Here is a 25,288-nt window from a genome sequence, read left to right as displayed (position 1 = left end):
CACCAGTCCGTTAGGTTATTTGGGAGGCTTGGGTAAAGTTAGGACGTTGGATTTTGTACGTTGTGGCAAATGAAGAGAACGGGTTTAATTAGTACCAGTGCTATCACGCATTTTCCTAGGTAAATAATACATGATAATATTGGTCATTTAATGTATATCGTATTTTATTGTATAACTACTAAATAGCACATCGGTTGTGGTGTTGGTTATCTTGAGGTTATCTTGTGATGATTTCGGGGCTTTAGTGTCCCCGCGGCCCGGTCCTCGACCAGGCCTCCACCCCCAGGAAGCAGCCCGTGACAGCTGACTAACACCCAGGTGCCTATTTTACTGCTAGGTAACAGGTGCATAGGGTAAAAGAAACTCTGCCCATTGTTTCTCGCCGGCACCCGGGATCGAACCCGGGACCACAGGATCACAAGTCCAGCGTGCTGTCCGCTCGGCCGACCGGCTCCCTCGGTCGGGAGCTTCGTCCATAGCGTTTAGACCTAATGTCGCTGGCAGGGGCTTGTTGACCGTATAGAGAATGTAGTTAGTGTTTTTATTATTATTATTTTTCTACCACAAACGTGGCCATACATTTACAATGCTAACCAGCATATATACATTTTCTTTTGTCCTCCGTGGACAGGGTTAGAGATGTGTTAGTTGGCTAGTGGTAAATAGGTGATATTTCTGCCATCAGCTTACGGGTGGTTGTTACCCAGGGGCCAGATTCACGAAAGCACTTACGCAAGTACTTACGAACCTGTACATCTTTTCTCAATCTTTGGCGGCTTTGTTTCCAATTATTAAACAGTTTACAAGCATGAAAACTTCCCAATCAACTGTTGTTATTGTTATAAACAGCCTTCTGATGCTTCGGAGCTCATTAACTGTTTAATAAGTGTAAACAAAGCCGCCAAAGATTGAGAAAAGATGTACAGGTTCGTAAGTACTTGCGTAAGTGCTTTCGTGAATCTGGCCCCAGGATGGTATGGCTTGGCGAGGTGGGTTGCCCACCACACGAGCCGCCACAGTCTACGCCTCTCAACTAGTGCCTCGAATTTTGTACGTTATGCTCCCAACACACAAGTTCCAAACTACTATAAAAAAGTATCAGCTGGCAAATATCCACGTTTTCTATACTCGGTACAGCAGTGGCCTCACTTCATGCAAGTCGGCGTTCGATCCCCGATGGTCCTAGTGGTTGTGGACCATTCCTTCCCTTCCCCCTATCTTGAGGTTATCTTGAGATGATTTCGGGGCTTTAGTGTCCCCGCGGCCCGGTCCTCAACCAGGCCTCAACCCCCAGGAAGCAGCCCGTAACAGCTGATTAACACCCAGGTACCTATTTTACTGCTAGGTAACAGGGGCATAATGCGAAAGAAACTCTGCCCAATTGTTTCTGGCCGGCGCCTGGGATCGAACCCAGGACCACAGGATCACAAGTACTGCGTGCTGTCCGCTCGGCCGACCGGCTCCCATTACGAAATGGGAGCCGGTCCCTATTATTCCCTACCTTACGAAACCTTTACATCTTATCTCGATCACGATTCATCTTTACAACAGTCAGTATTTATTAAGTAATTCACGTGCCTGGAAACATCAAAACCCAAGGTTATTATTGCTAAAAATATAGTAGCGCTTCGGCGTTCATTAACTGTTTAATAAATGCAAACTGAGCCTCCATGAGTGAGAAAAGATGTACGGGTTTCGTCAGTGAACACGTAAATACTTGATGAATGTGGCCAACATGTTCAGTCCAGTGTAAGCTGGACTAAATTGCCTGAACCTAACCTACCCCGAGGATCCACGGACAGAAAACGGGTCCTCGGGTTAAAAATGCTAACGCCCCAATTTCACGAGGCGTTACCATCTTCAGAAGCCCTCCTTCACGTGGACACCGGCTCCACTTAGACAGGCAGCTCCACCTTACTTAGACAGCTCCACCTTACTTAGACAGCTCCACCTTACTTAGACAGGCAGCTCCACCTTACTTAGACAGCTCCACCTTACTTAGACAGCTCCACCTTACTTAGACAGCTCCACCTTACTTAGACAGCTCCACCTTACTTAGACAGGCAGCTCCACCTTACTTAGACAGGCAGCTCCAACCTTACATAGACAGGCAGCTCCAACCTTACTTAGACAGGCAGCTCCAACCTTACATAGACAGGCAGCTCCACCTTACTTAGACAGGCAGCTCCAACCTTACATAGACAGGCAGCTCCAACCTTACATAGACAGGCAGCTCCACCTTACTTAGACAGGCAGCTCCACCTTACTTAGACAAACAGCTCCATTTCGAGATTCAGCACCGCTCCTGTGCCAGGTAAGTCCACTACGGGCTCACCATAGCCCGTGCTACCTGGAACTTGTTCTAAGTAGCTGAATCTATAACAACAACAATAAACATCAACATTTTCTCCGGGTTGTCTCATAATAATGGCCGCTGAAAACTCACGCTTAACACACAAGAGATCCACTTTATAGTTGAGCATTTAGTCTCTATAACCCCCCCATAACCACACACCCCTGCTTTAATAACCTATTGTGTGTTTACCAACCAACACATGTTGTTATGGTGGCAACCTTTGGTTGTGAGGAAGGTTGTGATGCTGGCCGTCTTGTGCATAATTATAGATTAGAAGACTTGAGTTATTGGTGTAAATATGATCCTCAGGGATAGGGTTTTGTTGGTCCTTGAACAAGAACAAAGGACTTACGACAATTCTTGGAAACGATTGAGTGCATTTTATACTCTGTCTCAGTGAGGTGTATCTTATTGTGGTGTACCCTGTTACAGTGTACCTTATTAAATTGTACCCTATTGAGATACTTGAGAGATACAACCAGTGACAGTATTGGACAGCGTCACTCATCCTGTGAGTGGACACACCGCCATAGTGACAGTATTGGACAGCGTCACTCATCCTGTGAGTGGACACACCGCCATAGTGACAGTATTGGGCAGCGTCACTCATCCTGTGAGTGGACACACCGCCATAGTGACAGTATTGGGCAGCGTCACTCATCCTATGAGTGGACACACCGCCATAGTGACAGTATTGGGCAGCGCCACTCAGCCTGTGAGTGGACACACCGCCATAGTGACAGTATTGGGCAGCGTCACTCATCCTATGAGTGGACACACCGCCATAGTGACAGTATTGGGCAGCGTCACTCATCCTATGAGTGGACACACCGCCATAGTAGCATGTACAACACTCCCCAATAGGAAGAAAACCCGCTGGGTTGTTAATCCTGTCACTTGAGCTTCCTGTTTGTTGCTTTCTGTTTCATGTTCTGTCTGTCTCTCTCTCTCTCTCTCTCTCTCTCTCTCTCTCTCTCTCTCTCTCTCTCTCTCTCTCTCTCTCTCTCTCTCTCTCTCTCTCTCTCTCTCTCTCTCTCTCTCTCTTTCTCTCTCTCTTTCTCTCTCTCTCTCTCTCTTTCTCTCTCTCTCTCTCTCTCTCTCTCTCTCTCTCTCTCTCTCTCTCTCTCTCTCTCTCTCTCTCTCTCTCTCTCTCTCTCTCTCTCTCTCTCTCTCTCTCTCTCGTTGGTATTGACCTTTACCTGGAGTGGCTTATGCCTGTTGTGCAGGTAAGGGGGGGAGGGGGAGGGGGGGCCCATCCTCGCATTCTTGAGTCCTCCGTCTGCTGCTCCCTGACTTTCACTAGTCCCCCCTCTCTCCCTGCCTCCTCCCCAACCCTACCACCCCCTCCCACCTCCCAACACTTCCCCCCCCCCCCACTCTACTACTACCCCCATCCTACCACCACCTCCACCCTACCCATCTACACCCCTCCCCCCCCCACTCTGCTGTGTACAAACTTACAAAATCTTTATGTGCTTGTGTGTGTGTGTGTGTGTGTGTGTGTGTGTGTGTGTGTGTGTGTGTGTGTGTGTGTGTGAGTTCTCACCAAGTGGTGCTTGCGGGGGTTGAGTTTTGGCTCTTTGGTCCCGCCTCTCAACTGTCAATCAACTGGTGTACAGATTCCTGGGCCTACTGGGCTCTACCATATCTACATTTGAAACTGTGTATGGAGTCAGCCTCCACCATATCACTGCCTAATGCATTCCACCTGTTAACTACTCTGATACTGAAAAAGTTCTTTCTAACGTCCCTGTGGCTCATTTAGGTACTCAGTCTCCACCTGTGTCCTCTTGTTCACGTACCACCCGTGTTAAACAGTTTATCCTTATCTACCCTGTCAATTCCTCTGAGAATTTTGTAAGTAGTGATCATGTCTTCCCTTACTCTTCTGTCTTCCAGTGTCGTGAGGTGCATTTCACGCGGCCTGTCCTCGTAACTCATGCCTCTTAGTACTGGAACTAGTCTAGTGGCATACCTCTGAACTTGTTCAAGTTTCGTCTTGTGCTTGACAAGGTACGGGCTCCATGCTGGGGGCCGCATACTACAGGATTGGTCTTACATATGTGGTATACAAGATTCTGAATGATTCCTTACACAGGTTTCTGAAGGCAGTTCTGATGTTAGCCAGCCTCGCGTATGCCGCAGATGTAATTCCTTTTATGTGGGCTTCGGGAGACAGGTTTGGTGTGATATCAACTCCTTGATCTTTCTCTGTCCGTTTCATGAAGTTCTTCATCTCCCATTCGGTATCGTGTGTCTGGCCTCCTGTTTCCACTGACTAGTTTCGTGACCTTGCATTTACTCGGGTTAAACTTTAGTAGTCATTTGTTGGACCATTCATTCAGTCTGTCTAGGTCATCTTGTAGCCTCCTACTATCATCCTCTGTTTTAATCCTCTTCAAAATTTTTGCATCATCAGCAAACAATGAGAGAAACGATTCTATACCCTCTGGGAGATCATTTACAAATATCAGAAACAGTATAGGTCCAAGTACTGACCCCTGCGGGACTCCACTGGTGACATCTCGCCAATCTGAGGCCTCACCTCTCACAGTGACTCGCTGTGTTATGTTGCTTAGGTACTCCCTTATCCAATGGAGTACCTTCCCATTCACTCCTGCCTGCATCTCCAGCTTTTGCACTAGCCTCTTGTGTGGTACTTTGTCAAAGGCTTTCTGGCAATCCAAAAATATGCAGTCTGCCCACCCCACTCTTTCCTTGTCTGATTTTTGTTGCCTGGTCGTAGAATTCAATTAATCCTGTGAGGTAGGACTTGCCATCTCTGAACCCATGTTGATGCTGTGTTTCAAAGTTCTTTCGCTCCAGATGTTCCACTAGCTTTTTTCGCACAATCATCTCCATCAACTTGCAAGGTATGCAAGTTAGGGACACTGGCCTGTAGTTCAGTGCCTCCTGTCTATCCCCCTTCAAGTATATCGAGACTACATTAGCCGTCTTCCAAATTGTTGGCAATTCCCCTGTTACCAGTGATTTGTTATACACTATGGGGAGTGGCAGGCACAGTGCTTCTGCTCCTTCCTTCCTTTAGTATCCATGCGGAGATTCCATCCGGGCCTATAGCCTTTGTCACATCCAAGTCTACCAAGAGCTTCCTTACATCCCCACTGGTAATCTCAAACTCTTCTAGTGGTTCCTGTTTAACTATTTCCTCTCGTATCTCTGAAGCTTCCCTGACCAGAAATATTCTGGTCAGCCCTCTCCATCCTTTTCTCTTTAAGGATTTCAGTAACTGCGTTTTTGTCCTTGTCTCTCCTCTCTGCTGGGCTGGTCCCTGTTTGCTTCTTAATGCCTGCTACTACTACTGCTCTTTTTCTCTCTATCAGTCGGCTAGTACATGTAGCTGCTTCCTGAGAAGAGGCCACTTCCATGGCAACTTCCCTTACTGCAGACCTAGTTTCAGTGTGTGTGTATGTGTGTGTGTGTATTCATCTAGTTGTATTCACCTAGTTGTGTTTGCGGGGGTTGAGCTTTGCTCTTTTGGCCCGCCTTCAACATACAACTGTCAATCATCTGTTACTAACTACTAACTTTTTTTTCCTCTCCCCCCCCCCCCACACACACAGCCAGGAAGCAGCTCCGTAACAGCTGTCTAACTCCCAGGTACCTATTTACTGCTAGGTAACAGGAACATCTGGGTGAAGGAAACTTTGCCCATTTGTTTCTACCTGGTCCGGGAATCGAACCCGGGCCACAGAATTACGAGTCCTGCGTGCTGTCCACACAGCTACCAGACCCCCCGATGTGTGTGTGCGTGTGTGTGTGTGTGTGTCTGTGTATGTGTGTATACTCACCTAATTGTGCTTGCGGGGATTGAGCTGTAGCTCTTTGGTCCCGGCTCTCAACCGTCAATCAACAGGTGTACAGATTCCTGAGCCTATTGGGTTCTATCATATCTACACTTGAAACTGTGTATGGAGTCAGCCTCCACCACATCACTTCCTTATGCATTCCTTTTGTCAACCACTCTGACACTAAAAAAAGTTCTTTCTAATATCTCTGTGGCTCATTTGGACACTCAGTTTCCACCTGTGTCCCCTAGTGCCCCTTATGTTAAATAGCCTGTCTTTATCTACCTATCTACTGTGTGTGTGTGTGTGTGTGTGTGTGTGTGTGTGTGTGTGTGTGTGTGTGTGTGTGTGTGTGTGTGTGTGTGTGTGTGTGTGTGTGTGTGCGTGTGTGTGTGTGTGTGTAAGTGTGTGTGTGTGTGTGTGTGTGCGTGCGTGCGTGCGGCCGCCCCCAAGAAAAGTCAGTGTGAATCACATTCCTGGTGGTGGAGCCCAAGATGGTAACTGACCAACAGTCTCTCCTGCCACACCCTCCTCCTCCTCCAGCCCCACACCGCTGGGGTGCGTCTCTCTCTGTCTCTCTGTCTCTCTGTATGTGTAAAAATTATTGCTTGCTTAAGGGGTTAAGTCTCGAAATAATTTCCACCTTTCAAATATGATAGACTTTAGGGGTCATGGAGTCCCTAATTTATATTGGTAAAAAAAAACTTTAGGAGTCCTGGAGTTTACAATTATATTGGTAAAATACTTTAGGGGTCCTGGAGTTTACAATTATATTGGTAAAATACTTTAGGGGTCCTGGAGTTTACAATTATATTGGTAAAATACTTTAGGGGTCCTGGAGTTTACAATTATATTGGTAAAATACTTTAGGGATCCTGGAGTTTACATTTATATTGGTAAAATACTTTAGGGGTCCTGGAGTTTACATTTATATTGGTAAAAATGGTTCAAGTTCAAGAGTGTAGTCGACGAAGGAATATCATTTTTTCGGTGTCCAGTCGACATCCCGGAGAACTGTCTCTGGTGGCGTAATGGTAACACACACTGGCCCCGCGCCTCCCGAGTGATCTGGTCTGAGTTCGATTCCTGGCCAGGGAAGATTGACTGGGCGCTAGTCCTTAAGGGCTCGTTCCCTCTTCGCCCAGCAGTAATTGGGACACTGGCTATTAACCGATTGGTGGACCGTGTTCCAGGGGAACTAGTGGGTAAGTCTTACCATGATCCTACTATGGGAAGGGAAGTTCTCAGCTTGCTAACAAGAGTCAGCAGTCCTCTCCTCTTGTACCACTTGTGTTGAGAAATAGGTAGTAACGTCCTGGATAATGACGTTCAATACTTGTGTAAGGATGATACATATTGGTTTTTCCGGATAGGATTCGTGCCTGGAGCCCCGGCGCTTAAACCATCGGGTGTCCTGCACTCCAAGATCTCTATTGTACCCGAAGGTTCCCTCTTAACCCACTTGGCTATCACCACCATCACCACCACCGTCACCACCACCACCACCACCACCACCGTCACCACCGTCACCACCACTGCCATCATCGTCACCACCACCTTCACCATCATTATTTTACTACTGTCACTCATACGAATATTTCCTTACATCTCTGAATTATTTGTGGTTTAGCATCTTCCTGTGGAGTGTGTGTGGGTGTATTTACTATTTTTAGTTACTATTTGTGCCTGCTGGCTCGAGCTGTTAGCGCTTGGGCCCTGCCTTTCTAATCATCGGCTGTTTTATGTACTGACTCCAGACCTATTTTTCCGCTCTCATATCTACTACATATATTTCTCTCTCACATAAACACACATCCCCAGGATGCAGCCCATACAGCTGCCTAACTGGCAGGTACCGATTGTGTGCTAGGTGGACAAAGGCATCTGGTGAAAGAAACTGATCATTTGTTTCTGCCCGGAAATCGAAACCGGAACCTTAGGTGTGACGATGTCAACGCCATCTGTTGAGCGCACCCGACTATATTTTCTGTTCCCCAGTGGAAGGCTGTGATCTTACTGACACCTGTGTAGTCTCCTTCTTACTATACAATTTTTACTCCTCAGAAGTAATATAGGTAGTTCCTTGGTCGACACGACTTAGTTCAGCCAGGGCAGTCCTTAACTCTAGGTTTGTTCCAGTGGGAACAAGTGGGCCGTGTCGGTGGAGACTGTGACTGTCTGTAATAACCATTGAAGTATTGGTGATTGGACCGACGTATCCCGGAATGGCCCAGTTGAGTCACGAGATGGAATTACCTTTCGTCTGTCCGCTAAGTTGAAGGTACCTCGAGTGTGGTATGAAGTGGACTCACAAGGATTGAAGATCGCAGAAGTTCTCTTGTAGTGTCGTGTGTGAAAGTGACACCTGCGGTGTTATGTACATATGTAATAAGTGTACATAGTTAACAAGTACACGTGGTGATGGTTTTGTTTAGTGTTGTTTACCCCAATTCCCGTTGGATTGACTATTACTGTCAGGTGTTAATACCTCACCTGTGACTCGGGGTTGGCTCTGGCCACAAGAGGCACTAAGGCCCCATAGATTGACTATTACTGTCAGGTGTTAATACCTCACCTGTGACTCGGGGTTGGCTCTGGCCACAAGAGGCACTAAGGCCCCATAGAAAGTTTGAATGGTAAGAACCCGGTTACTGGCTCAGTGAGTCCGTAACATTAGGCGTTACATAACATGATCCCAGAGCGCTGTCCCCTCAGCTGCGAGGACCTGTGTGTGTGTACTCACCTAGTTGTCCTTGCGGGGGTTGAGCTCTGGCTCTTTGGTCCCGCCTCTCAACTGTCAATCAACTGGTGTACAGATTCCTGAGCCTACTGGGCTCTTATCATATCTACATTTGAAACTGTGTATGGAGTCAGCCTCCACCACATCACTGCCTAATGCATTCCACCTGTTAACTACTCTGACACTGAAAAAGTTCTTTCTAACGTCCCTGTGGCTCATTTGGGTACTCGGTTTCCACCTGTGTCCCCGTGTTCGCGTACCACCCGTGTTAAACATTTATCCTTATCTACCCTGTCAATTCCTGAGAATTTTGTAGGTAGTGATCATGTCTCCCCCTTACTCCTCTGTCTTCCAGTGTCATGAGGTGCATTTCACGCAGCCTGTCCTCGTAACTCATGCCTCTTAGTTCTGGCACTAACCGGAACCTTTGTGTTGTGTGTGCTAATAGATGTCATTCCGTTATCAACAACGTTATTTTGTATTTTTATTTTTTTAACCACTTCCGCTTCTTCCTTTTTTTTTAAGTATTGATGTTGTCTTTAATAATGACACAAAGGCCTTAAAATAATGCACAAAAGCATTAGGAGTAGAACAGCTTTTTCAGTTCATGTGCCCTTTTGGGTTCCAATAGTATAGGACGTTTTTGTGTGTGTGTGGGAGGTGGGGGCCCCAAGAGTCCGCTTTTTATACTTGGGAGGAAGAAGGGGAGGGGGGGGGGGGTTGCCGCCCCCCACAGCGGGTCAGCCGGGTGGACAGCCCGCCTGCTGCCCCCATCACGGCATGTTCCCCATTTCCACACATTCCTTCTCCTATACTTTATCTCTGACACTTCCACAGTGTTCCATAATTCCATTGGTCCTAAGTGTCTCTGGACCCGTGTCCCTCTCTCCCCCGTGTCCCTCTCTCCCCCGTGTCCCTCTCTCCCCCGTGTCCCTCTCTCCCCCGTGTCCCTCTCTCCCCCGTGTCCCTCTCTACCCCCGTGTCCCTCTCTACCCCCGTGTCCCTCTCTACCCCCGTGTCCCTCTCTACCCCCGTGTCCCTCTCTACCCCCGTGTCCCTCTCTACCCCCGTGTCCCTCTCTTCCCCCGTGTCCCTCTCTACCCCCGTGTCCCTCTCTACCCCCGTGTCCCTCTCTACCCCCGTGTCCCTCTCTACCCCCGTGTCCCTCTCTACCCCCGTGTCCCTCTCTACCCCCGTGTCCCTCTCTACCCCCGTGTCCCTCTCTACCCCCGTGTCCCTCTCTACCCCCGTGTCCCTCTCTACCCCCGTGTCCCTCTCTACCCCCGTGTCCCTCTCTACCCCCGTGTTCCTGGACCCCGTGTCCCTCTCTACCCCCGTGTCCCTCTCTCCCCCGTGTTCCTGGACCCCGTGTCCCTCTCTGCCCCGTGTCCCTCTCTCCCCCGTGTCTCAGGACCGTGGCATTCTTCTCGCACCTCCGCACATGCCTTCCGTCTACAACCTATTCCGGTTTTAAACATTTTTGGGGGTTGCCGTTTATCCATCGTGGCATTTCTTTATTTACCCGTCCCCCGACTTGTCGTTCTCTCTTGTGCTGAATTTTGTGTCGTGTTGTGCCCTATGGTCGTGTCCTGGCTCCTCTCCTCCTCCCTCATCACCCCCTTCCTCCTCCTCCTCTCTCCCAACAGAAGCTACGTCTGTGGATGTAGACTATGAATTAAATGATTAAAAATGAAGGTGGGCGCATATGTGTGCGTCATACGATACGGTTGAGTTGGGGCCGCCTGACCTCGCTCAAAGTGACCCCGGCCCCCAGCGCATTCCTGGGCCCGCGCTCACGGCCCTCTCGTACGCACTCACACACGCGCTCCTCTTTCTCTCCGCCCGCTTCTTGCTCCACGTGTGTGTCAGGGAGTTATCACTGGCGGGTTTTATCTCCCAGGCACCGGAGAAGAGGCCCAAGCAATTTAAAAAAGAAGAAAAATGTGGTTTGGCCGCGCAAGGGTGGCGGGGGTGGCATGGCGGACGGTCGGCCATTGTCTCGCTGCAGGGGGTTGCTGCGTCCCGAGCCCGCACCGCTACCCTGACTTACACTATTTTTTCAACTTATTGTTATTTGTGTATCTTTCGATATGTTTGATGAATTTCAGTTGGAGCAATGCCAATTTGCTTAGTTGCTTAATACAAACTGTTGCTGTCCTAAAAATTGGGAAATGGGTGTCTACAGGAACCTTTAAAAACGGGTAAACGAAACCAAGAATTAGGCCTTGCGGACAGGTTGCGCGTCACGCACTCGAGGATCTGGGTTACCTGCTCAAAACTAAGACCGTTTTCACACCTCGGGACAATTAACGCGTCCTGTGACGGCTCGAGTCCTGCTTGGCATTACTTAGGGTGGCTGAGCCAACACTTGTGGTGTCTGGAGGCCGGCGCGCCCACCACCTCTCCACAAACCAATTTCAAATCAGATGGAGACGTCTGGAATGCTGGAGCAGAGTTTTTGATGTGTAATCTGTCATGCATGTATGTTACATGTCGTGTAATTAATTATAAGCAGATTAATAACAGTTTGAAAGAAGAACATGCTCATACGGATTCCTCTGAATACTCTTTTATTTTATTTTCGAGACTGTGTGTGTGTTTACATTCACAGGAATGCCACAGATGTTTATATCTGAGGATGTTCTCAGGTGTTAACATCTGTCCTCAGATCACTACGACCACAACCTTCAACCACCACGCCCACAACCACGCCACCAACAACCACGCCCACAACCACCACGACCACGCCCACAACCACCACGCCCACAACCACCACGCCCACAACCTCCATGCCCACAACCTCCATGCCCACAACCACCACGCCCACAACCACCACGCCCACAACCTCCATGCCCACAACCACCACAAGCACCACGCCCACAACCACCACGCCCACAACCTCCAATAACCTACGCCTACAAATGTAATGGATTTGAAATGAATGTTGTTTACAAGTTTTAGTTTAGTTCATTTATTATGCACCCCATACCCATCTTGTGGGCGGTAGTGGAATTAAGGGTTACAGAGGCACATAATGGGCTCAGGAACTGAACCCCACAATTCATTTAGCTAAGCAAGTTACAATCTTGATGAGCTAGTTACAAAATTCAGTATAAGTCGTCACATCATCAATGGGTTCGAGATCGACCACAAGTACAGTTTCTAAATTAAGCAACTGACATATGTGGAGAGCTAGTGTCACAATAGATATTTGTCCTGCACACCGCCCCCCCCCCTCATCCAATAAGTAGCGGTGGGATAAGTTTCTTTGATTATGATAACTGGCAGTGATAACCTGAAGCAACCCGCCTCTACCCCACACTATGGGGTGTTATCATAGTATGGGGGGAAGGGCCCACCCCCTCCACTCTCTACCCCTCCTAGACTCCCCCCCCCCCCCCCCACCAGTCCAATTCTATAGTTTCAGGAACTCGCAAGTTAGGCCTATACATGTTTAGGTGACACCACTTGTTGTTCAAGTTGCAAATTTAACAAATGTATCTTAATGCTGCACGTCATCATATTGGTTCCTTTTCTCCTATCGTGTAGTTAGTGGCAGCACCTCCTCGTCCCCCCCCCCCCCTTGTTATGTTGGTGAGCGAGGCATCTAGTTCCTGCTCCTTCTATATGTTGTATATTTTTATTTGGATGGCAAACAACTGGTGCGTATTGTAATTTAGGTCTCATGTACGTTGTGAGTGCGTGTGTGTAATTACCTAAGTGTAATTACAGGATGAGAGCTACCCTTCGTAGTGTCTCTACGTGTTAAATCTACCTCTCAAATTAAATTATGCCAAAACCCTTGTTTATGAGTGCAAAGTGTTTTACACACGACTCAAAACTGATGACGTCCGAACACTTCCGGAACAAGTGCTTCGCTCACGTCCTCTGTTCGAACTACAATCTATAAATGCTTCCCCCACTTACTTCAAATACAAATAATCGCCAACAGAAGCTATATATATACCTTTGCATTCATAAACAGGGGGTTTGGCGGCTGGATTAACGAGCTTGTATGCGAGGACGGGCTGGATCCGCACCTTGTGAAGCCTGAAACTAAAAAGTGAGAAAGTACAGAGGTTTTGCAGCAACATTGGCGACAGAGCTAAGAAGGCTGAGCTATGAAGATAGGTTAAGGGAACTGGACCTCACAACCCTGGAGAAGAAAACAGAGGTGGGGGACATAATCGTAACGTACAAGATACTGATGGGAAGTAACAGGGTGGACAAGTTGTTTTTAGATTCAGCTACTCTGAACAAAATTTCCATGTAGCACGGGCTATAGTGAGCCCGTAAGTCTGGCGGACAAGGGCAAAGCCTCTTTTTGAATTAGAAGTTGAAGCTGGAAAAGCAAATGAAAAAGAAAAGTAAGGAAATACTCATACGTTGTACGGGTGGCCAGGAAGTGGCGGGCACAGGAAGGTGTGGAAGCCACCTCCAGCCACAACTTTAAGGCCAAATTTGAACGTCGGAAGTGTTAAATTATAAGGCCACGGGTACGAGAATGCTAGTCGGTGGGCCGCAGAGAGCTAGACTCCAGTTTCTCTTAGTCGCGGATAGGTAAGTGCTGGAAGGTAAGTACTTAATCGTCAGCTGGCAAGAGTCCCCCCTGGTGGTGGGGGTGGCGGGGGGGGGGGGACACCGGCGGTGGTGACGTCATCATCAAGGAATGCCAAGAGCAGCCGTGTTTTTGAGAGATGTTTGTGTCAGCCTCTCTCTCCCTGCCTGGCCACCGACCCCGTGTGTGTGTGTGTGTGTGTGTGTGTGTGTGTGTGTGTGTGTGTGTGTGTGTGTGTGTGTGTGTGTGTGTGCTCACCTATTTGTGCTTGCGGGGGTTGAGCTTTGGCTCTTTGGTCCCGCCACTCAACTGTCAATCAACTGGTGTACAGATTCCCGAGCCTACTGTGTAAGTGCGCGCGCGCGCGCGCGTGTTCACCTCGTGTGGCGGCAGAGCTTTTGTCCTTTGGTCCCGCCTCTCAACTTTTATTGGCTAGTGTACTCAGGTGAACACAGGTGTGTGTGTGTATATGTAGTTATTAATTTGTACTTACCTAATTAAGCTTGCTGGGGTTGACCGTTATCGCTTCGGTCACACTTTTAAACCTTTGTTTAGTGTCAAGTTGAATGGAGGTGCAGGTCTGTGTATAGTTGTGTACTTGTCTAATTGTGCTTGCATTATTGTGCTTGTGGAGGTTGAGCTCCTGCCTCACACCTGTTAATTAGTGTACAGGTATATAAGACTATTGGGCCGTGTCGTATCTGCATTTGAAATTGTGTATAGTCCTCCACCACCTTCTTAGTACATAGCATTTGTGACACAAAAATAATCTATCATCTCTGTTGCTCATTTGAGTGGTCAGAGCCCACCTTGTAGCTCGTATCCCTCGGCTCTGGGACTAGTCTGATGGTATACCTCTGGACTTTCTCCGACAAGGTTTTGTGCTTAACAGTGTAGTGAAGCCGCATATTCCAGGATTGGTCTGATGCGTGTGGGGGATATGCGAAGTCCTGAATTAATTATTATTCAGATTTCCAAAGACAGCTCCTATATTGGCCAGCCTTGCATACGTCGCTGATGATATCCGTTTGATGTGGGTTTTGGGAGACGGGTTGGGTGTAATGTCAGCTCTCAGGAGTTTGTGGTGACTGTTGAAGGGGTTTGCCTCTCATGTGGTACTGTTGTGTCAGGCCTCCTGTTTCCAGTACAATGTTCCATTACTTGACACTTGCTTCAGTATCCGTTGGTTGGACCATTCTATAAGTTGGTTCCGGCCATCTTTTAATTCCCTGCTATTTTCCCACATATTAATCTGCCTGACCATTTTTTTTCCAGTAAGCATTGAAAGAAATGAATATCTGGTAAAGAATATAATTTATAAATGTTTTAGGAATAGGATGGGTCTGAGTACTGACCCCCCCCCCCTGGGAGGACTCTGCTGGTGGGCAATATCTCTCCATTCTGATATCTCTCGTCTCACTGTGACCCTCTATCTTATGTCGCTTAGGTACTCCCTTATCCACTGGAGCATCTTTTCCGTCTCCTGCCCTTTTCTGTCGTGTCTGATTTCAGTCATGGCATTCTAGCAGTTTTGTGAGACAATATTTAACATCTGTGAAGGTACTCTGTTGATGTGGTACCTTACCTTGAGGTTACCTTGAGGTGCTTCCGGGGCTTAGCGTCTCCGCGGCCCGGTCGTCGACCAGGCCTCCTGGTTGCTGGACTGGTCAACCAAGCTGTTGGACGCGGCTGCTCGCAGCCTGACGTATGAGTCACAGCCTGGTTGATCAGGTTCAATGCAATATGAAGTCTTTTTATGTACTACTACCATCTTTCTCATCATGACTGTGTATAGTATACAAGTTTGGGATTCTGGCTTGTGGCTTAGTGCTTCCTGTCTGTCTTCTTATTGTACTATAATATTGGCTCTCTTCCAGCTACCTGGTAGTTCTCTTGTGTGTATATTTGATATTTTTATTTTGTATTTACTATTTGTGTCTGCAGAATCGCGCTATTAGCTCCAGGACCCCGCCTTTCTAACCAATCTATTATTTCCCCTCTTATATATACTGCATATATTTCTCTCTAACACATGCACACACACACACATTCCCAGGAAGCAGTCCGTAGCAGCTGTCTAACTCCCAGGTGAACAAGTGCATCAGGGTGAAAGAAAATCTGTATTTGTTTCCGCCTCCATCCTGAATCTATCCCGGGCCATGAGGACTACGACCCCCGAGCGCTGTCCACTCAGCCGCGAGACCTTAGACCCTGTGTGTGTGTGTGTGTGTGTGTGTGTGTGTGTGTGTGCACGCGCGGGTATAAAGTGTGTAAAATTATTGTCAGATAACATTTTACAGAAGCTGAAGTACCGGTTGTCGCCGGAGTGACGCCATCGTCTCCCGGCTAATTTGTTCTTCGTCTTAAAAAAAAAACTTGTCGATACAAAGTTCTTAATTAGTTTAATTTTTTTGAGCGGTCGTAAATATATTTAAACAATTGGGGGGGGATAAATTAAATAAAAATTATGATAATAAAAATGTTTGGTCTTATGTTTAGGCCGAATTTGTTCATTTTAGGCATAGTCGAGGAATAGTTTGTGTCTTTAGAATTGGTTGGTGGCAAAGTTAGTATTATTGAAATTAATCATTTTATACATCGTGCTTAATGACCTTAGTGGGACGTGGCCTCGTGACCTTAGTGGAACGTGACCTCGTGACCTTAGTGACCCGTGGCCTTAGAGCACCGAGGAGCAGTAACCTCACACGAATCTATACGTTTATAGGGCACACTAAAATACAACAGGTAGGACATCCAGCACCACGGTGCTCCCGGCGACCAGAAACACGACAAATGCTGGAAGCGTGATGTTTCAAGCCTGAATGATAACATTACAGCAGTGTAGGAATAACATGTACAGGATTAGGATTCATTATGATTCATTAGGCATTTAGACGAGCAAATCCGTAATCTGTTGACGTTTATGTAAGTTTGTGAGCTCGGAAGAGCTACTTGATTGTTTACAACCAATAATAACCTTGGGTTGTCAAGTTCCGGAGCTCGTAAACTGTTTAATTAGATGTGAACAAGGCTGACATGGTTGAGAAAAGATGTACAGGTTTCGTGAATGGTTGGGAAAACGCTTGATGAATCTTCGCTCTGGTAAGAAACTAAGAACAAATCTTAGCTTAATCTTCATCAATCAATCAATCACATTATCCAGGCCAGCATCATGGACGCCCTGTCACGGCTTGTATTGCTTAGTGTGTTGCTGGGAGGGTTGGCGTGTTGCTGGGAGGGTTGGCGTGTTGCTGGGAGGGTTGGCGTGTTGCTGGGAGGGTCAGTGTGTTGCTGGGAGGGTCGGCGTGTTGCTGGGAGGGTCAGTGTGTTGCTGGGAGGGTCAGTGTGTTGCTGGGAGGGTCGGCGTGTTGCTGGGAGGGTTGGCGTGTTGCTGGGAGGGTCAGTGTGTTGCTGGGAGGGTTGGCGTGTTGCTGGGAGGGTCAGTGTGTTGCTGGGAGGGTTGGCGTGTTGCTGGGAGGGTTGGCGTGTTGCTGGGAGGGTCAGTGTGTTGCTGGGAGGGTCGGCGTGTTGCTGGGAGGGTCAGTGTGTTGCTGGGAGGGTCAGTGTGTTGCTGGGAGGGTCGGCGTGTTGCTGGGAGGGTTGGCGTGTTGCTGGGAGGGTCAGTGTGTTGCTGGGAGGGTTGGCGTGTTGCTGGGAGGGTCAGTGTGTTGCTGGGAGGGTTGGCGTGTTGCTGGGAGGGTCAGTGTGTTGCTGGGAGGGTCGGCGTGTTGCTGGGAGGGTCGGCGTGTTGCTGGGAGGGTCGGCGTGTTGCTGGGAGGGTCGGCGTGTTGCTGGGAGGGTCGGCGTGTTGCTGGGAGGGTCGGCGTGTTGCTGGGAGGGTCGGCGTGTTGCTGGGAGGGTCAGCGTGTTGCTGGGAGGGTCGGCGTGTTGCTGGGAGGGTCGGCGTGTTGCTGGGAGGGTCAGCGTGTTGCTGGGAGGGTCGGCGTGTTGCTGGGAGGGTCGGCGTGTTGCTGGGTGTGTCAGTGTTACCAGTCAACAACATCATCTTACTCTCTTCAACAAGCACACAGAACACAAACAAGGCAATTGCTGGCAAAATGTCCCCGGTTTAGGTGCCGAACAAATACACGCACACGCACGCACACACGCACGTACACGCACACACGCACGCACACACACACACACACACACACACACACGTGTGGTGGTGACCTTGGACGGGTCCCCACGCGGGGGTAACAACCAGGAGTTGGTAAGTGACCAGCCAGTAAAGCTGGTGGACGGGTTGATGGTCAACAGCGGTGCTCACTGATGACCCAGCTTGACCCCTTTGCACTCTCGAGTGAAAGGGCTCTTGAGTGAAAGGGTGAAGAATTTGGGGAGTGGAGGCGGTGGACGGTGTTGAGTGCCTGGACCGGATGCACTCAGCACTAAGATGGGCTTGTGTAACTGTGATTACCTAACACTGACTTCAAAAAAGAGGCGGGAACTTGGCCCTGTACGCCTCTTTTGCCGGTTTCGTTGTCCTCCTTTGGCGTTATAATTGAACTTTCCTGACGTTCGAATTATCTGTCGTATCCGGTTTTAAAGTTATGGATGGAGGTGTGTTCCGTGACTACTTATTCCTATAGTACATTCCTCTGGTTCACCAGCCGTCCATGGTAAGGGTATTTCCTGACATTTCTTCGACTCATTTGTGTTTCCAGCTTGCATGATCGTCCTCTCGTCCTTCTGTACCATTAAAGAGGCTGTCTTTGCCCTCCTTGTATATTTCCTTTACTACCTTGTGTGTTGTGATCATGTCTCCTTTATTTATTCTCATCTTTAGGATTATGAGATGCATTTCTCTTAACCTATTACCGTAGCTTAACTTCTTAGTTCTCGTATTAATATTGTTGCAAACCTCTGCTCTTTTTAGTTGAGTTTTGTACAGATATGGAATTTGAATCTGGCATGGACGATCCCGTAGAGTTTTATCACCAGTGGAAGTGGCCTTCAGTCACCTGCACAGGTACAGTTTAGGTACAGCTACACAAATGCAGATGTACCTAAATGTGCTAATAAAAAAATGTACCCCTAATCCTGAGCACTCGAGGTGCAAACTGTATGAGCAAGAAGTGGATGATGGTGTCACACACTACATTACTGAATGCCAGTGTATTAGACCACTCAGACCCGCCAGCATGAGGTACCTGGAGCTTTGCAATCACTTTATTAACTCTCGTGTCCTTGAGGATATCCTCGTAATGTAGCCAAAATTTGCCAGTGTAGACTACTGATCACATGGCCCTGTATGACTAACCATTCTTTGTAATGGGGGATTTTTTAGCATCACGTAGCTAGTTCTTGACACATTAATCCCCTTCATGTCGTCTAGGGTAGCTGCATTACTGAAAATGTATCTAGATGTTTAAAAAAACAATGGTGCTGAACGTCTGATATGCAAGTGATGTCTACCACCTGACCTCTCCATAACCACCCCTACCACGCCTCCACCATACACCCAACACCACTGAAACAGCACCACCTCCTCCACAACCACCTCCACAGCCACCTCCAACATCTCCACAGCCACTTCCTCTTCAGCCACCTCCATCATCTCCTCCACAGCCACCTCCATCTCCACAGCCACTTCCTCCACAGCCACCTCCAGGGTCTCCGCCAGAAGCTGCTGCTTGAGCACGTCCTACATCCTTCCTCTATGTCCATATTCAAATATATATGTCCAGGGGAGTTGTGGTGGTGGGTGGGGGATGTCATATATAAGAATACTAAGAGTAGTGTAAGTGTTGTGGTAGTGTTGGCACGCTGACTGGCAGTGGTCATTAGTGTTCATCTGTCTCGGGGCGTCACACAGTTCGTAGTTTCAGCACCATACATATATATTTGGTTCACATTCAAATTTGTATAATAAAAGTTGAACAAATAGCTGTCCCTCGTGAGAGTAAAACTAGTAGCACTAGTATAGTATTAGTGCCTCGAATAGTAATATGAACAGCATTTGGAGGAGCAGCTGCAGTAGTGATAGTAGACGCTGTTTGCAATAGATGTAAGGATAATCTTAAGTTCTCAACATTTCTCATTGCTGGTCAAGTTGCCTGATCTTAGATAATACAGCATGCTGGACCTTCCTGGCCTGCCTGCTGGCGGTGTGGGGGAGAAAGCCTTGTGCTGTCTTCCCTTCATCTGATAGTTCATGTAGGCCTCATGGCTAAAGAAGTTAGGTTTTTCATAGGAGACTACCTGGTCATTATTGGGTGTACCACAACGCGACCATGACTGATGTGGGCCGTCTCTCTCTCTCTCTCCCCGCCACAGGCCGTGAGCATGGGCAGGTAGCAGTATGATCTCTGGGAGTGTGGTGGTCGGCGGCACGGTCTCTCCTCACCACAAGTATGTAGCGGTCACTCTCATCACAGACGAGACGCTAACTTTCCCCGCTGAGGTAAGTCACCAGGCGCCGGGGGGGCCCTCCGACGCCTCCCTCGCCTCTCTTCACTTCTCCCTATACACCGACTTTTCTTCCTTCGTCGCTGCTTCTTCCGCCGCCTCTTCTCCTTCCTCCGCCTCTCTCCCTTTCTCCACTCATTTTCAACTAATACTTAAAAGTTCTCCATAATCCAGGAAGAAGGCCTGGTCGACGACCGGGCCGCAGGGACGCTAAGCCCCGGAAACACCTCAAGGTAACCTCAAGGTATGGTAAGGAGTTTAGTTCACTACAGACAAGCATCTGTCTCTGCTCGCCTTGTAACTTGGTCCTCGTATTTTCCTCATTGTAAAGTCACTTTAAAACTATGTTAATTTATTTAATGTTAAACAACATTCATATTAGCCACTGGATTCTATATATTAAGATGCTTTACTTAACTTATCAAAAATAACTCTTTATTATGAGGTGTTCCAAATACGATAATGAATGAGACACGAACGATCTCTTCTGGAATGAGCAAGAATCTTGGTAATTTAGTTAATGTTTAATATACAAGTTATTATGCCCATGTAGGTAAGTACACATACCATGCTTGAATACTTGAGTGATGGAAGCGAACTGCCAAGCACGCAGTTGATGTCCAAGTTGATGGGGGCGGTACGAGTCAATAGATGGTAGTTGATGAATACTAGTAGGGACGTGGTCGTTCCCGAATGCCTTTTATTCTCTTTTCTGAGTATAGCTGGTACTCACAGTATTACCAGGCGGGTGAGGCACTCGGGGATATCGGGCAGTGTGCAAAGTTGGATAAAAGAGTACCTCTCGGGAAGGAGGCTAAGGGCCATAGTGAGAGCGGGCTCACACAGCACCACTAAGGGTCCCGTACCGGGGCCCTGGGGCCAGATTCACGAAAGCACTTACGCACCTGTACATCTTTTCTCAATCTTTGGCGGCTTCGTTTACAATTATTAAACAGTTAATGAGCTCCGAAGCACCAGGAGGCTGTTTACAACAATAAAAACAGTTGAATGGCAAGTTTTCATGCTTGTAAACTTTTTAATAAATGTAACCAAAGCCGTCTATGATTGAGGAAAGATGTACACGTTCTTAAGTGTTTGCGTAAGTCTTTTCGTGAATCTGGCCCCTGGTTGTTCCTATCTTGAGGTTATCTTGAGATGATTTCGGGGCTTTAGTGTCCCCGCGGCCCGGTCCTCGATAAGGCCTCCACCCCCAGGAAGCAGCCCGTGACAGCTGACTAACACCCAGGTACCTATTTTACTGCTAGGTAACAGGGGCATAGGGTGAAAGAAACTCTGCCCATTGTTTCTCGCCGGCGCCTGGGATCGAAACCAGGACCACATGATCACAAGTCCAGCGTGCTGTCCGCTCGGCCGACCGGTTCCTAGTACAAATAAACTCTCTAACTCATGTATATTCAAATCAATCTTTGCTGAAGATACAAAAAATTATGAGAAGAATTGTCGTAGATAGCTTTGATATCGCCAGTAAAGAGGTAAATTATCGTAGATTTGGGTGATGTTATCGTAAATGTAGGACTAAGTCCCCGTAGGTGAGGGAGATGTTAATTATATGTTTGGAACTAAGTTATCATAGGCTAGTGAGAAATTATTTGTAACTTTGGTGCCGAATTATCGTAGATAAGGGTGAAATTATTATATTCCCTGTGGGGGCGGCCTTATTATCGCACTTACGGGTCTGAAGAATCGTAGGTTGAAGGTGAAAATGTTGTAGGTTTATGGTGAAATTATCACAGGTAAGGAGTGAATCATCGTAGACGAAGGGGGAAATTATCGTACAGCAACGACTGCTTTATGGTAGGCGATGGTGAAATTATTGTTGAGAGATTGAATTATCGTAGGGACAGCTGAATTGTATATTATTAATGGATAAATTAGCGTAAGAAATAAGGAAATCATTGCATAATTAAGGGTTGATGGATTATCGCAGACAAAGGTGAAATTGTCGCATGTTTAAGGTTGAATTATCGTACGAGAGAGGAGTGACGAACTATCGTACACGAGTATCATGTTATTGTATGGAAAAGCATGATGGTACTTTTGTTGTTCAGAATATTAGGTGCTAAATTATCCAGTAGATGGTCGTTCAAAAGTTTGCGTAGTTAATTATGAACAGTATACGTGAAAATTTAAGCTTGTATATGGGGAAATTTATATATATTGATATACATGAACGTTGAAGGTGATATCATAGTGTTGCACCAGCTATCCTGCCTCACGCCGGGTCAATTTACCGGATAACATAATAGATGTGGGATTGCTGGGTTGTTTCAAGCGCAAGTTAGACATGTATATGGACGAGTTTGGGTTATCTTGAGGTTATCTTGAGATGATTTCGGGGCTTAGCGTCCCCGCGGCCCGGTTCTCGACTAGGCCTCCTTTTTGTTACACCCCCCCAGGAAGCAGCCCCTAACAGCTGTCTAACTCCCAGGTATCTATTTACTGCTAAGTGAACAGTCGCATTCAGGTGAAAGAAACTCTGCCCATTTGTTTCCGCCTCCGCCGGGGATCAAACCCGGACCCTCAGGAACCTCAGGACTACGAATCCGAAGCGCTGTCAACTCAGCTGTCAGGCCCCAGCGGGTATAAATAGGAGCTGCTTTGCGCCTCGTTCCAAACGCCACCAAAATAGTCTGTCTGATCACTCCTGAGGTCTGCGTTGAAATCTCCTCCATTAAGAATGACGATGCCTGTATCCTCTACCCTATAGGTCGTGCACCATATCCTGGAAGCTTGAACAGGTGCCTCAAGTCTGCAAAGAATTCTCGCCAGCTTTCCTTATGGCGCTGATGTTATCCTATCAAGATGTGGTCTCCATTGATAGACTTGCTGGTGATCTATCACCTGTTATCTGATACTTCGAGAGATTTGTTTTTTCTCTAACTCAAGTATTTACTTTGCTCCAGCTTGTCTCTGAGCTGTGTGCAACACCAGCAGTTTCCTGCCTCCAACACTTGTCAAGACGGCGTCTCCAGTCCAGGAAGACACAGAGAGAGAGAGAGAGAGAGAGAGAGAGAGAGAGAGAGAGAGAGAGAGAGAGAGAGAGAGTATAAGCAAGGGGAGGGGGGAGACAAGGAGCTTCCCCCTCCCCCTCCTCCTCCTCCTCCTCCTCCTCTCACACACACACACACACACACACACACACACACACACACACACACACACACACACACACATGCTATAGTCCTGTAACAAGATGTTATAGGACTTATAGGATGTCCAAGATGTCACTCTGGTAATCATAGTGTCATCTTGGGTTGATTACCTGACACTGCTATTCTCGTACAGTGCAAGGGTGCTGTTATAGTGTAATGGTGAAGGTGGTGTAACAGCCTGGTTGACCAGATCACCAGCCAGAGGCCTGGGCAGAGACAGGGCCGCGAGGACATTGCTCCTCGGAGACACTTCAAGATAATCCACAAAATAGTCATTATATTTATGTAAAATGATGTATGGTGTAGTTTAAGCCTAGAGAGAGAGACTGTGTGGATATTCTCCTCCTCCACCAAGAAGCAGACCTTTGTTGTTCAGAAACACCGGGGATTGAACGCCGACCTGCATGAAGCGAGACCGTCGTTCTCTACCGTCCAGCCCAAGTGGTTGGGCAGGCTGGAGGTAGAGTGTATTGTCAAGAGCCACTCGGCAGTAAGAGTTCCCTCTCTACGTCATTGAGCTCTTTATTGATTGGTTGATATCTTACCTCTCGACCACTCACTGCGCGCTGTGACGTCACCTCTCCTCACTGATTGGTCGCGTGTCAAGCCTACTTTTCTCACGTATTTATACATGGGAGACCTATATACGTAAGTCTTAATACATGGGAGACCTATATACACGTAGGTCTTAATACATGGGAGACCTATATACGTAGGTCTTAATACATGGGAGACCTATATACACGTAGGTCATAATACATGGGAGACCTTTATACATGGGAGACCTATACACACGTAGGTCTTTATACATGGGAGAGTTTTGTACATTTAAAATAAGTCGTATACTTTTCACTAATTAATCACATTCTGCAATAAATCAAATAGCAGTTTGTACATTTGATTGGACAGATTATTATGGGTTGTAGCAGCTTGTTTATGACTTTTAAAGGTCTAGAATATTGTGTTGCATACAAGTTGCGTCGTTAAGTGTATTGCAACACTTGTTACCCCCCCCCCTCACACCTGTCACTGTGGCTTATATCATCTAACCTCACACCACACCTGCAACACTGGCTACTCCCACACCTCACTCCTACAACACTGGCTACCCCCACCTCACACCTACAACACTGGCTACCCCCCCACCTCACACCTACAACACTGGCTACCCCCACCTCACACCTACAACACTGGCTACCCCCCCACCTCACACCTACAACACTGGCTACCCCCACACCTCACACCTACAACACTGGCTACCCCCACACCTCACACCTACAACACTGGCTACCCCCACCTCACACCTACAACACTGGCTACCCCCACACCTCACACCTACAACACTGGCTAACCCCCACTTCCCCCCCCCCTGCCCCCCCCTACCTACCCCAGCCACCCTTCCTCCTCATAACCGGAAATTGGCGTGGTTTGGTTGTTAGTGAAACGTCCAGTTATGGCGCAAGGAAGTGGTTCACCCCCGGGCGCTTAGTAACTGGGACTGGGGTAGGGGGGTTGGAGAGGGGGCAGGGGGAGGGGGGAAGAGGCGAAGTGGGGAGAGGAAACGAGAGAGAGAGAGAGAGAGAGAGAGAGAGAGAGAGAGAGAGAGAGAGAGAGACGATCTCGTTAACCTGGACCCGGTTAGCGAGGGGGGGGGAGTCCTTAATCCCACCAACTGACTAGTTAAGTCTCGTTAAACCTGCGTTCTGTTTCAACGAGTAGTTTGGTTAATCTAGGTGGCGTTAACAAGCAATCCTCATTAAACCTACATCAGCAGTTGTTGACGGAGGTGTTTCGTTTATCACCCTCCCCCCCTCCCCCCCCAGCCTTGGTTAACGTGCAACTTTTCACAACGTAATTAACGAGTATCTTAATGAAGCTTAATTAGTGATCTCGTTGTTTAGTTTCTTAATGGAGATTAAGTAAGTTTTTTATTGGACGCTGAACCACTTTTGCTGTCACTTGGGTTGTTAGTCCTGTGGTACAGTGTCTGTGGTACAGTGTCTGTGGTACAGTGTGGTTCATGGTTGTGTAGTGGTGTCTGTGGTACAGTGTGGTTCATGGTTGTGTAGTGGTGTCTGTGGTACAGTGTGGTTCATGGTTGTGTAGTGGTGTCTGTGGTACAGTGTGGTTCATGGTTGTGTAGTGGTGTCTGTGGTACAGTGTGGTTCATGGTTGTGTAGTGGTGTCTGTGGTACAGTGTGGTTCATGGTTGTGTAGTGGTGTCTGTGGTACAGTGTCTGT

General features: G+C 47.8%; 1 protein-coding gene across 1 annotated transcript in view; it reads left to right on the top strand.

Annotated features, from left to right (window-relative positions):
- Positions 1–25,288, top strand: part of ex (FERM domain containing expanded) — a 177,632-nt gene that overhangs the window by 30,640 nt on the left and 121,704 nt on the right. Inside the window, 1 exon segment of the mRNA XM_069301090.1 lies at positions 19,743–19,869. Coding sequence (XP_069157191.1) covers positions 19,768–19,869 — 102 coding nt within the window. The 5' untranslated portion in view covers positions 19,743–19,767.

This window comes from Procambarus clarkii, chromosome 5, assembly GCF_040958095.1.
Source record: "Procambarus clarkii isolate CNS0578487 chromosome 5, FALCON_Pclarkii_2.0, whole genome shotgun sequence".
NCBI classification, from domain to species: Eukaryota; Metazoa; Arthropoda; class Malacostraca; order Decapoda; family Cambaridae; genus Procambarus; species Procambarus clarkii.
This window is presented reverse-complemented; position numbering and strand designations above follow the sequence as displayed.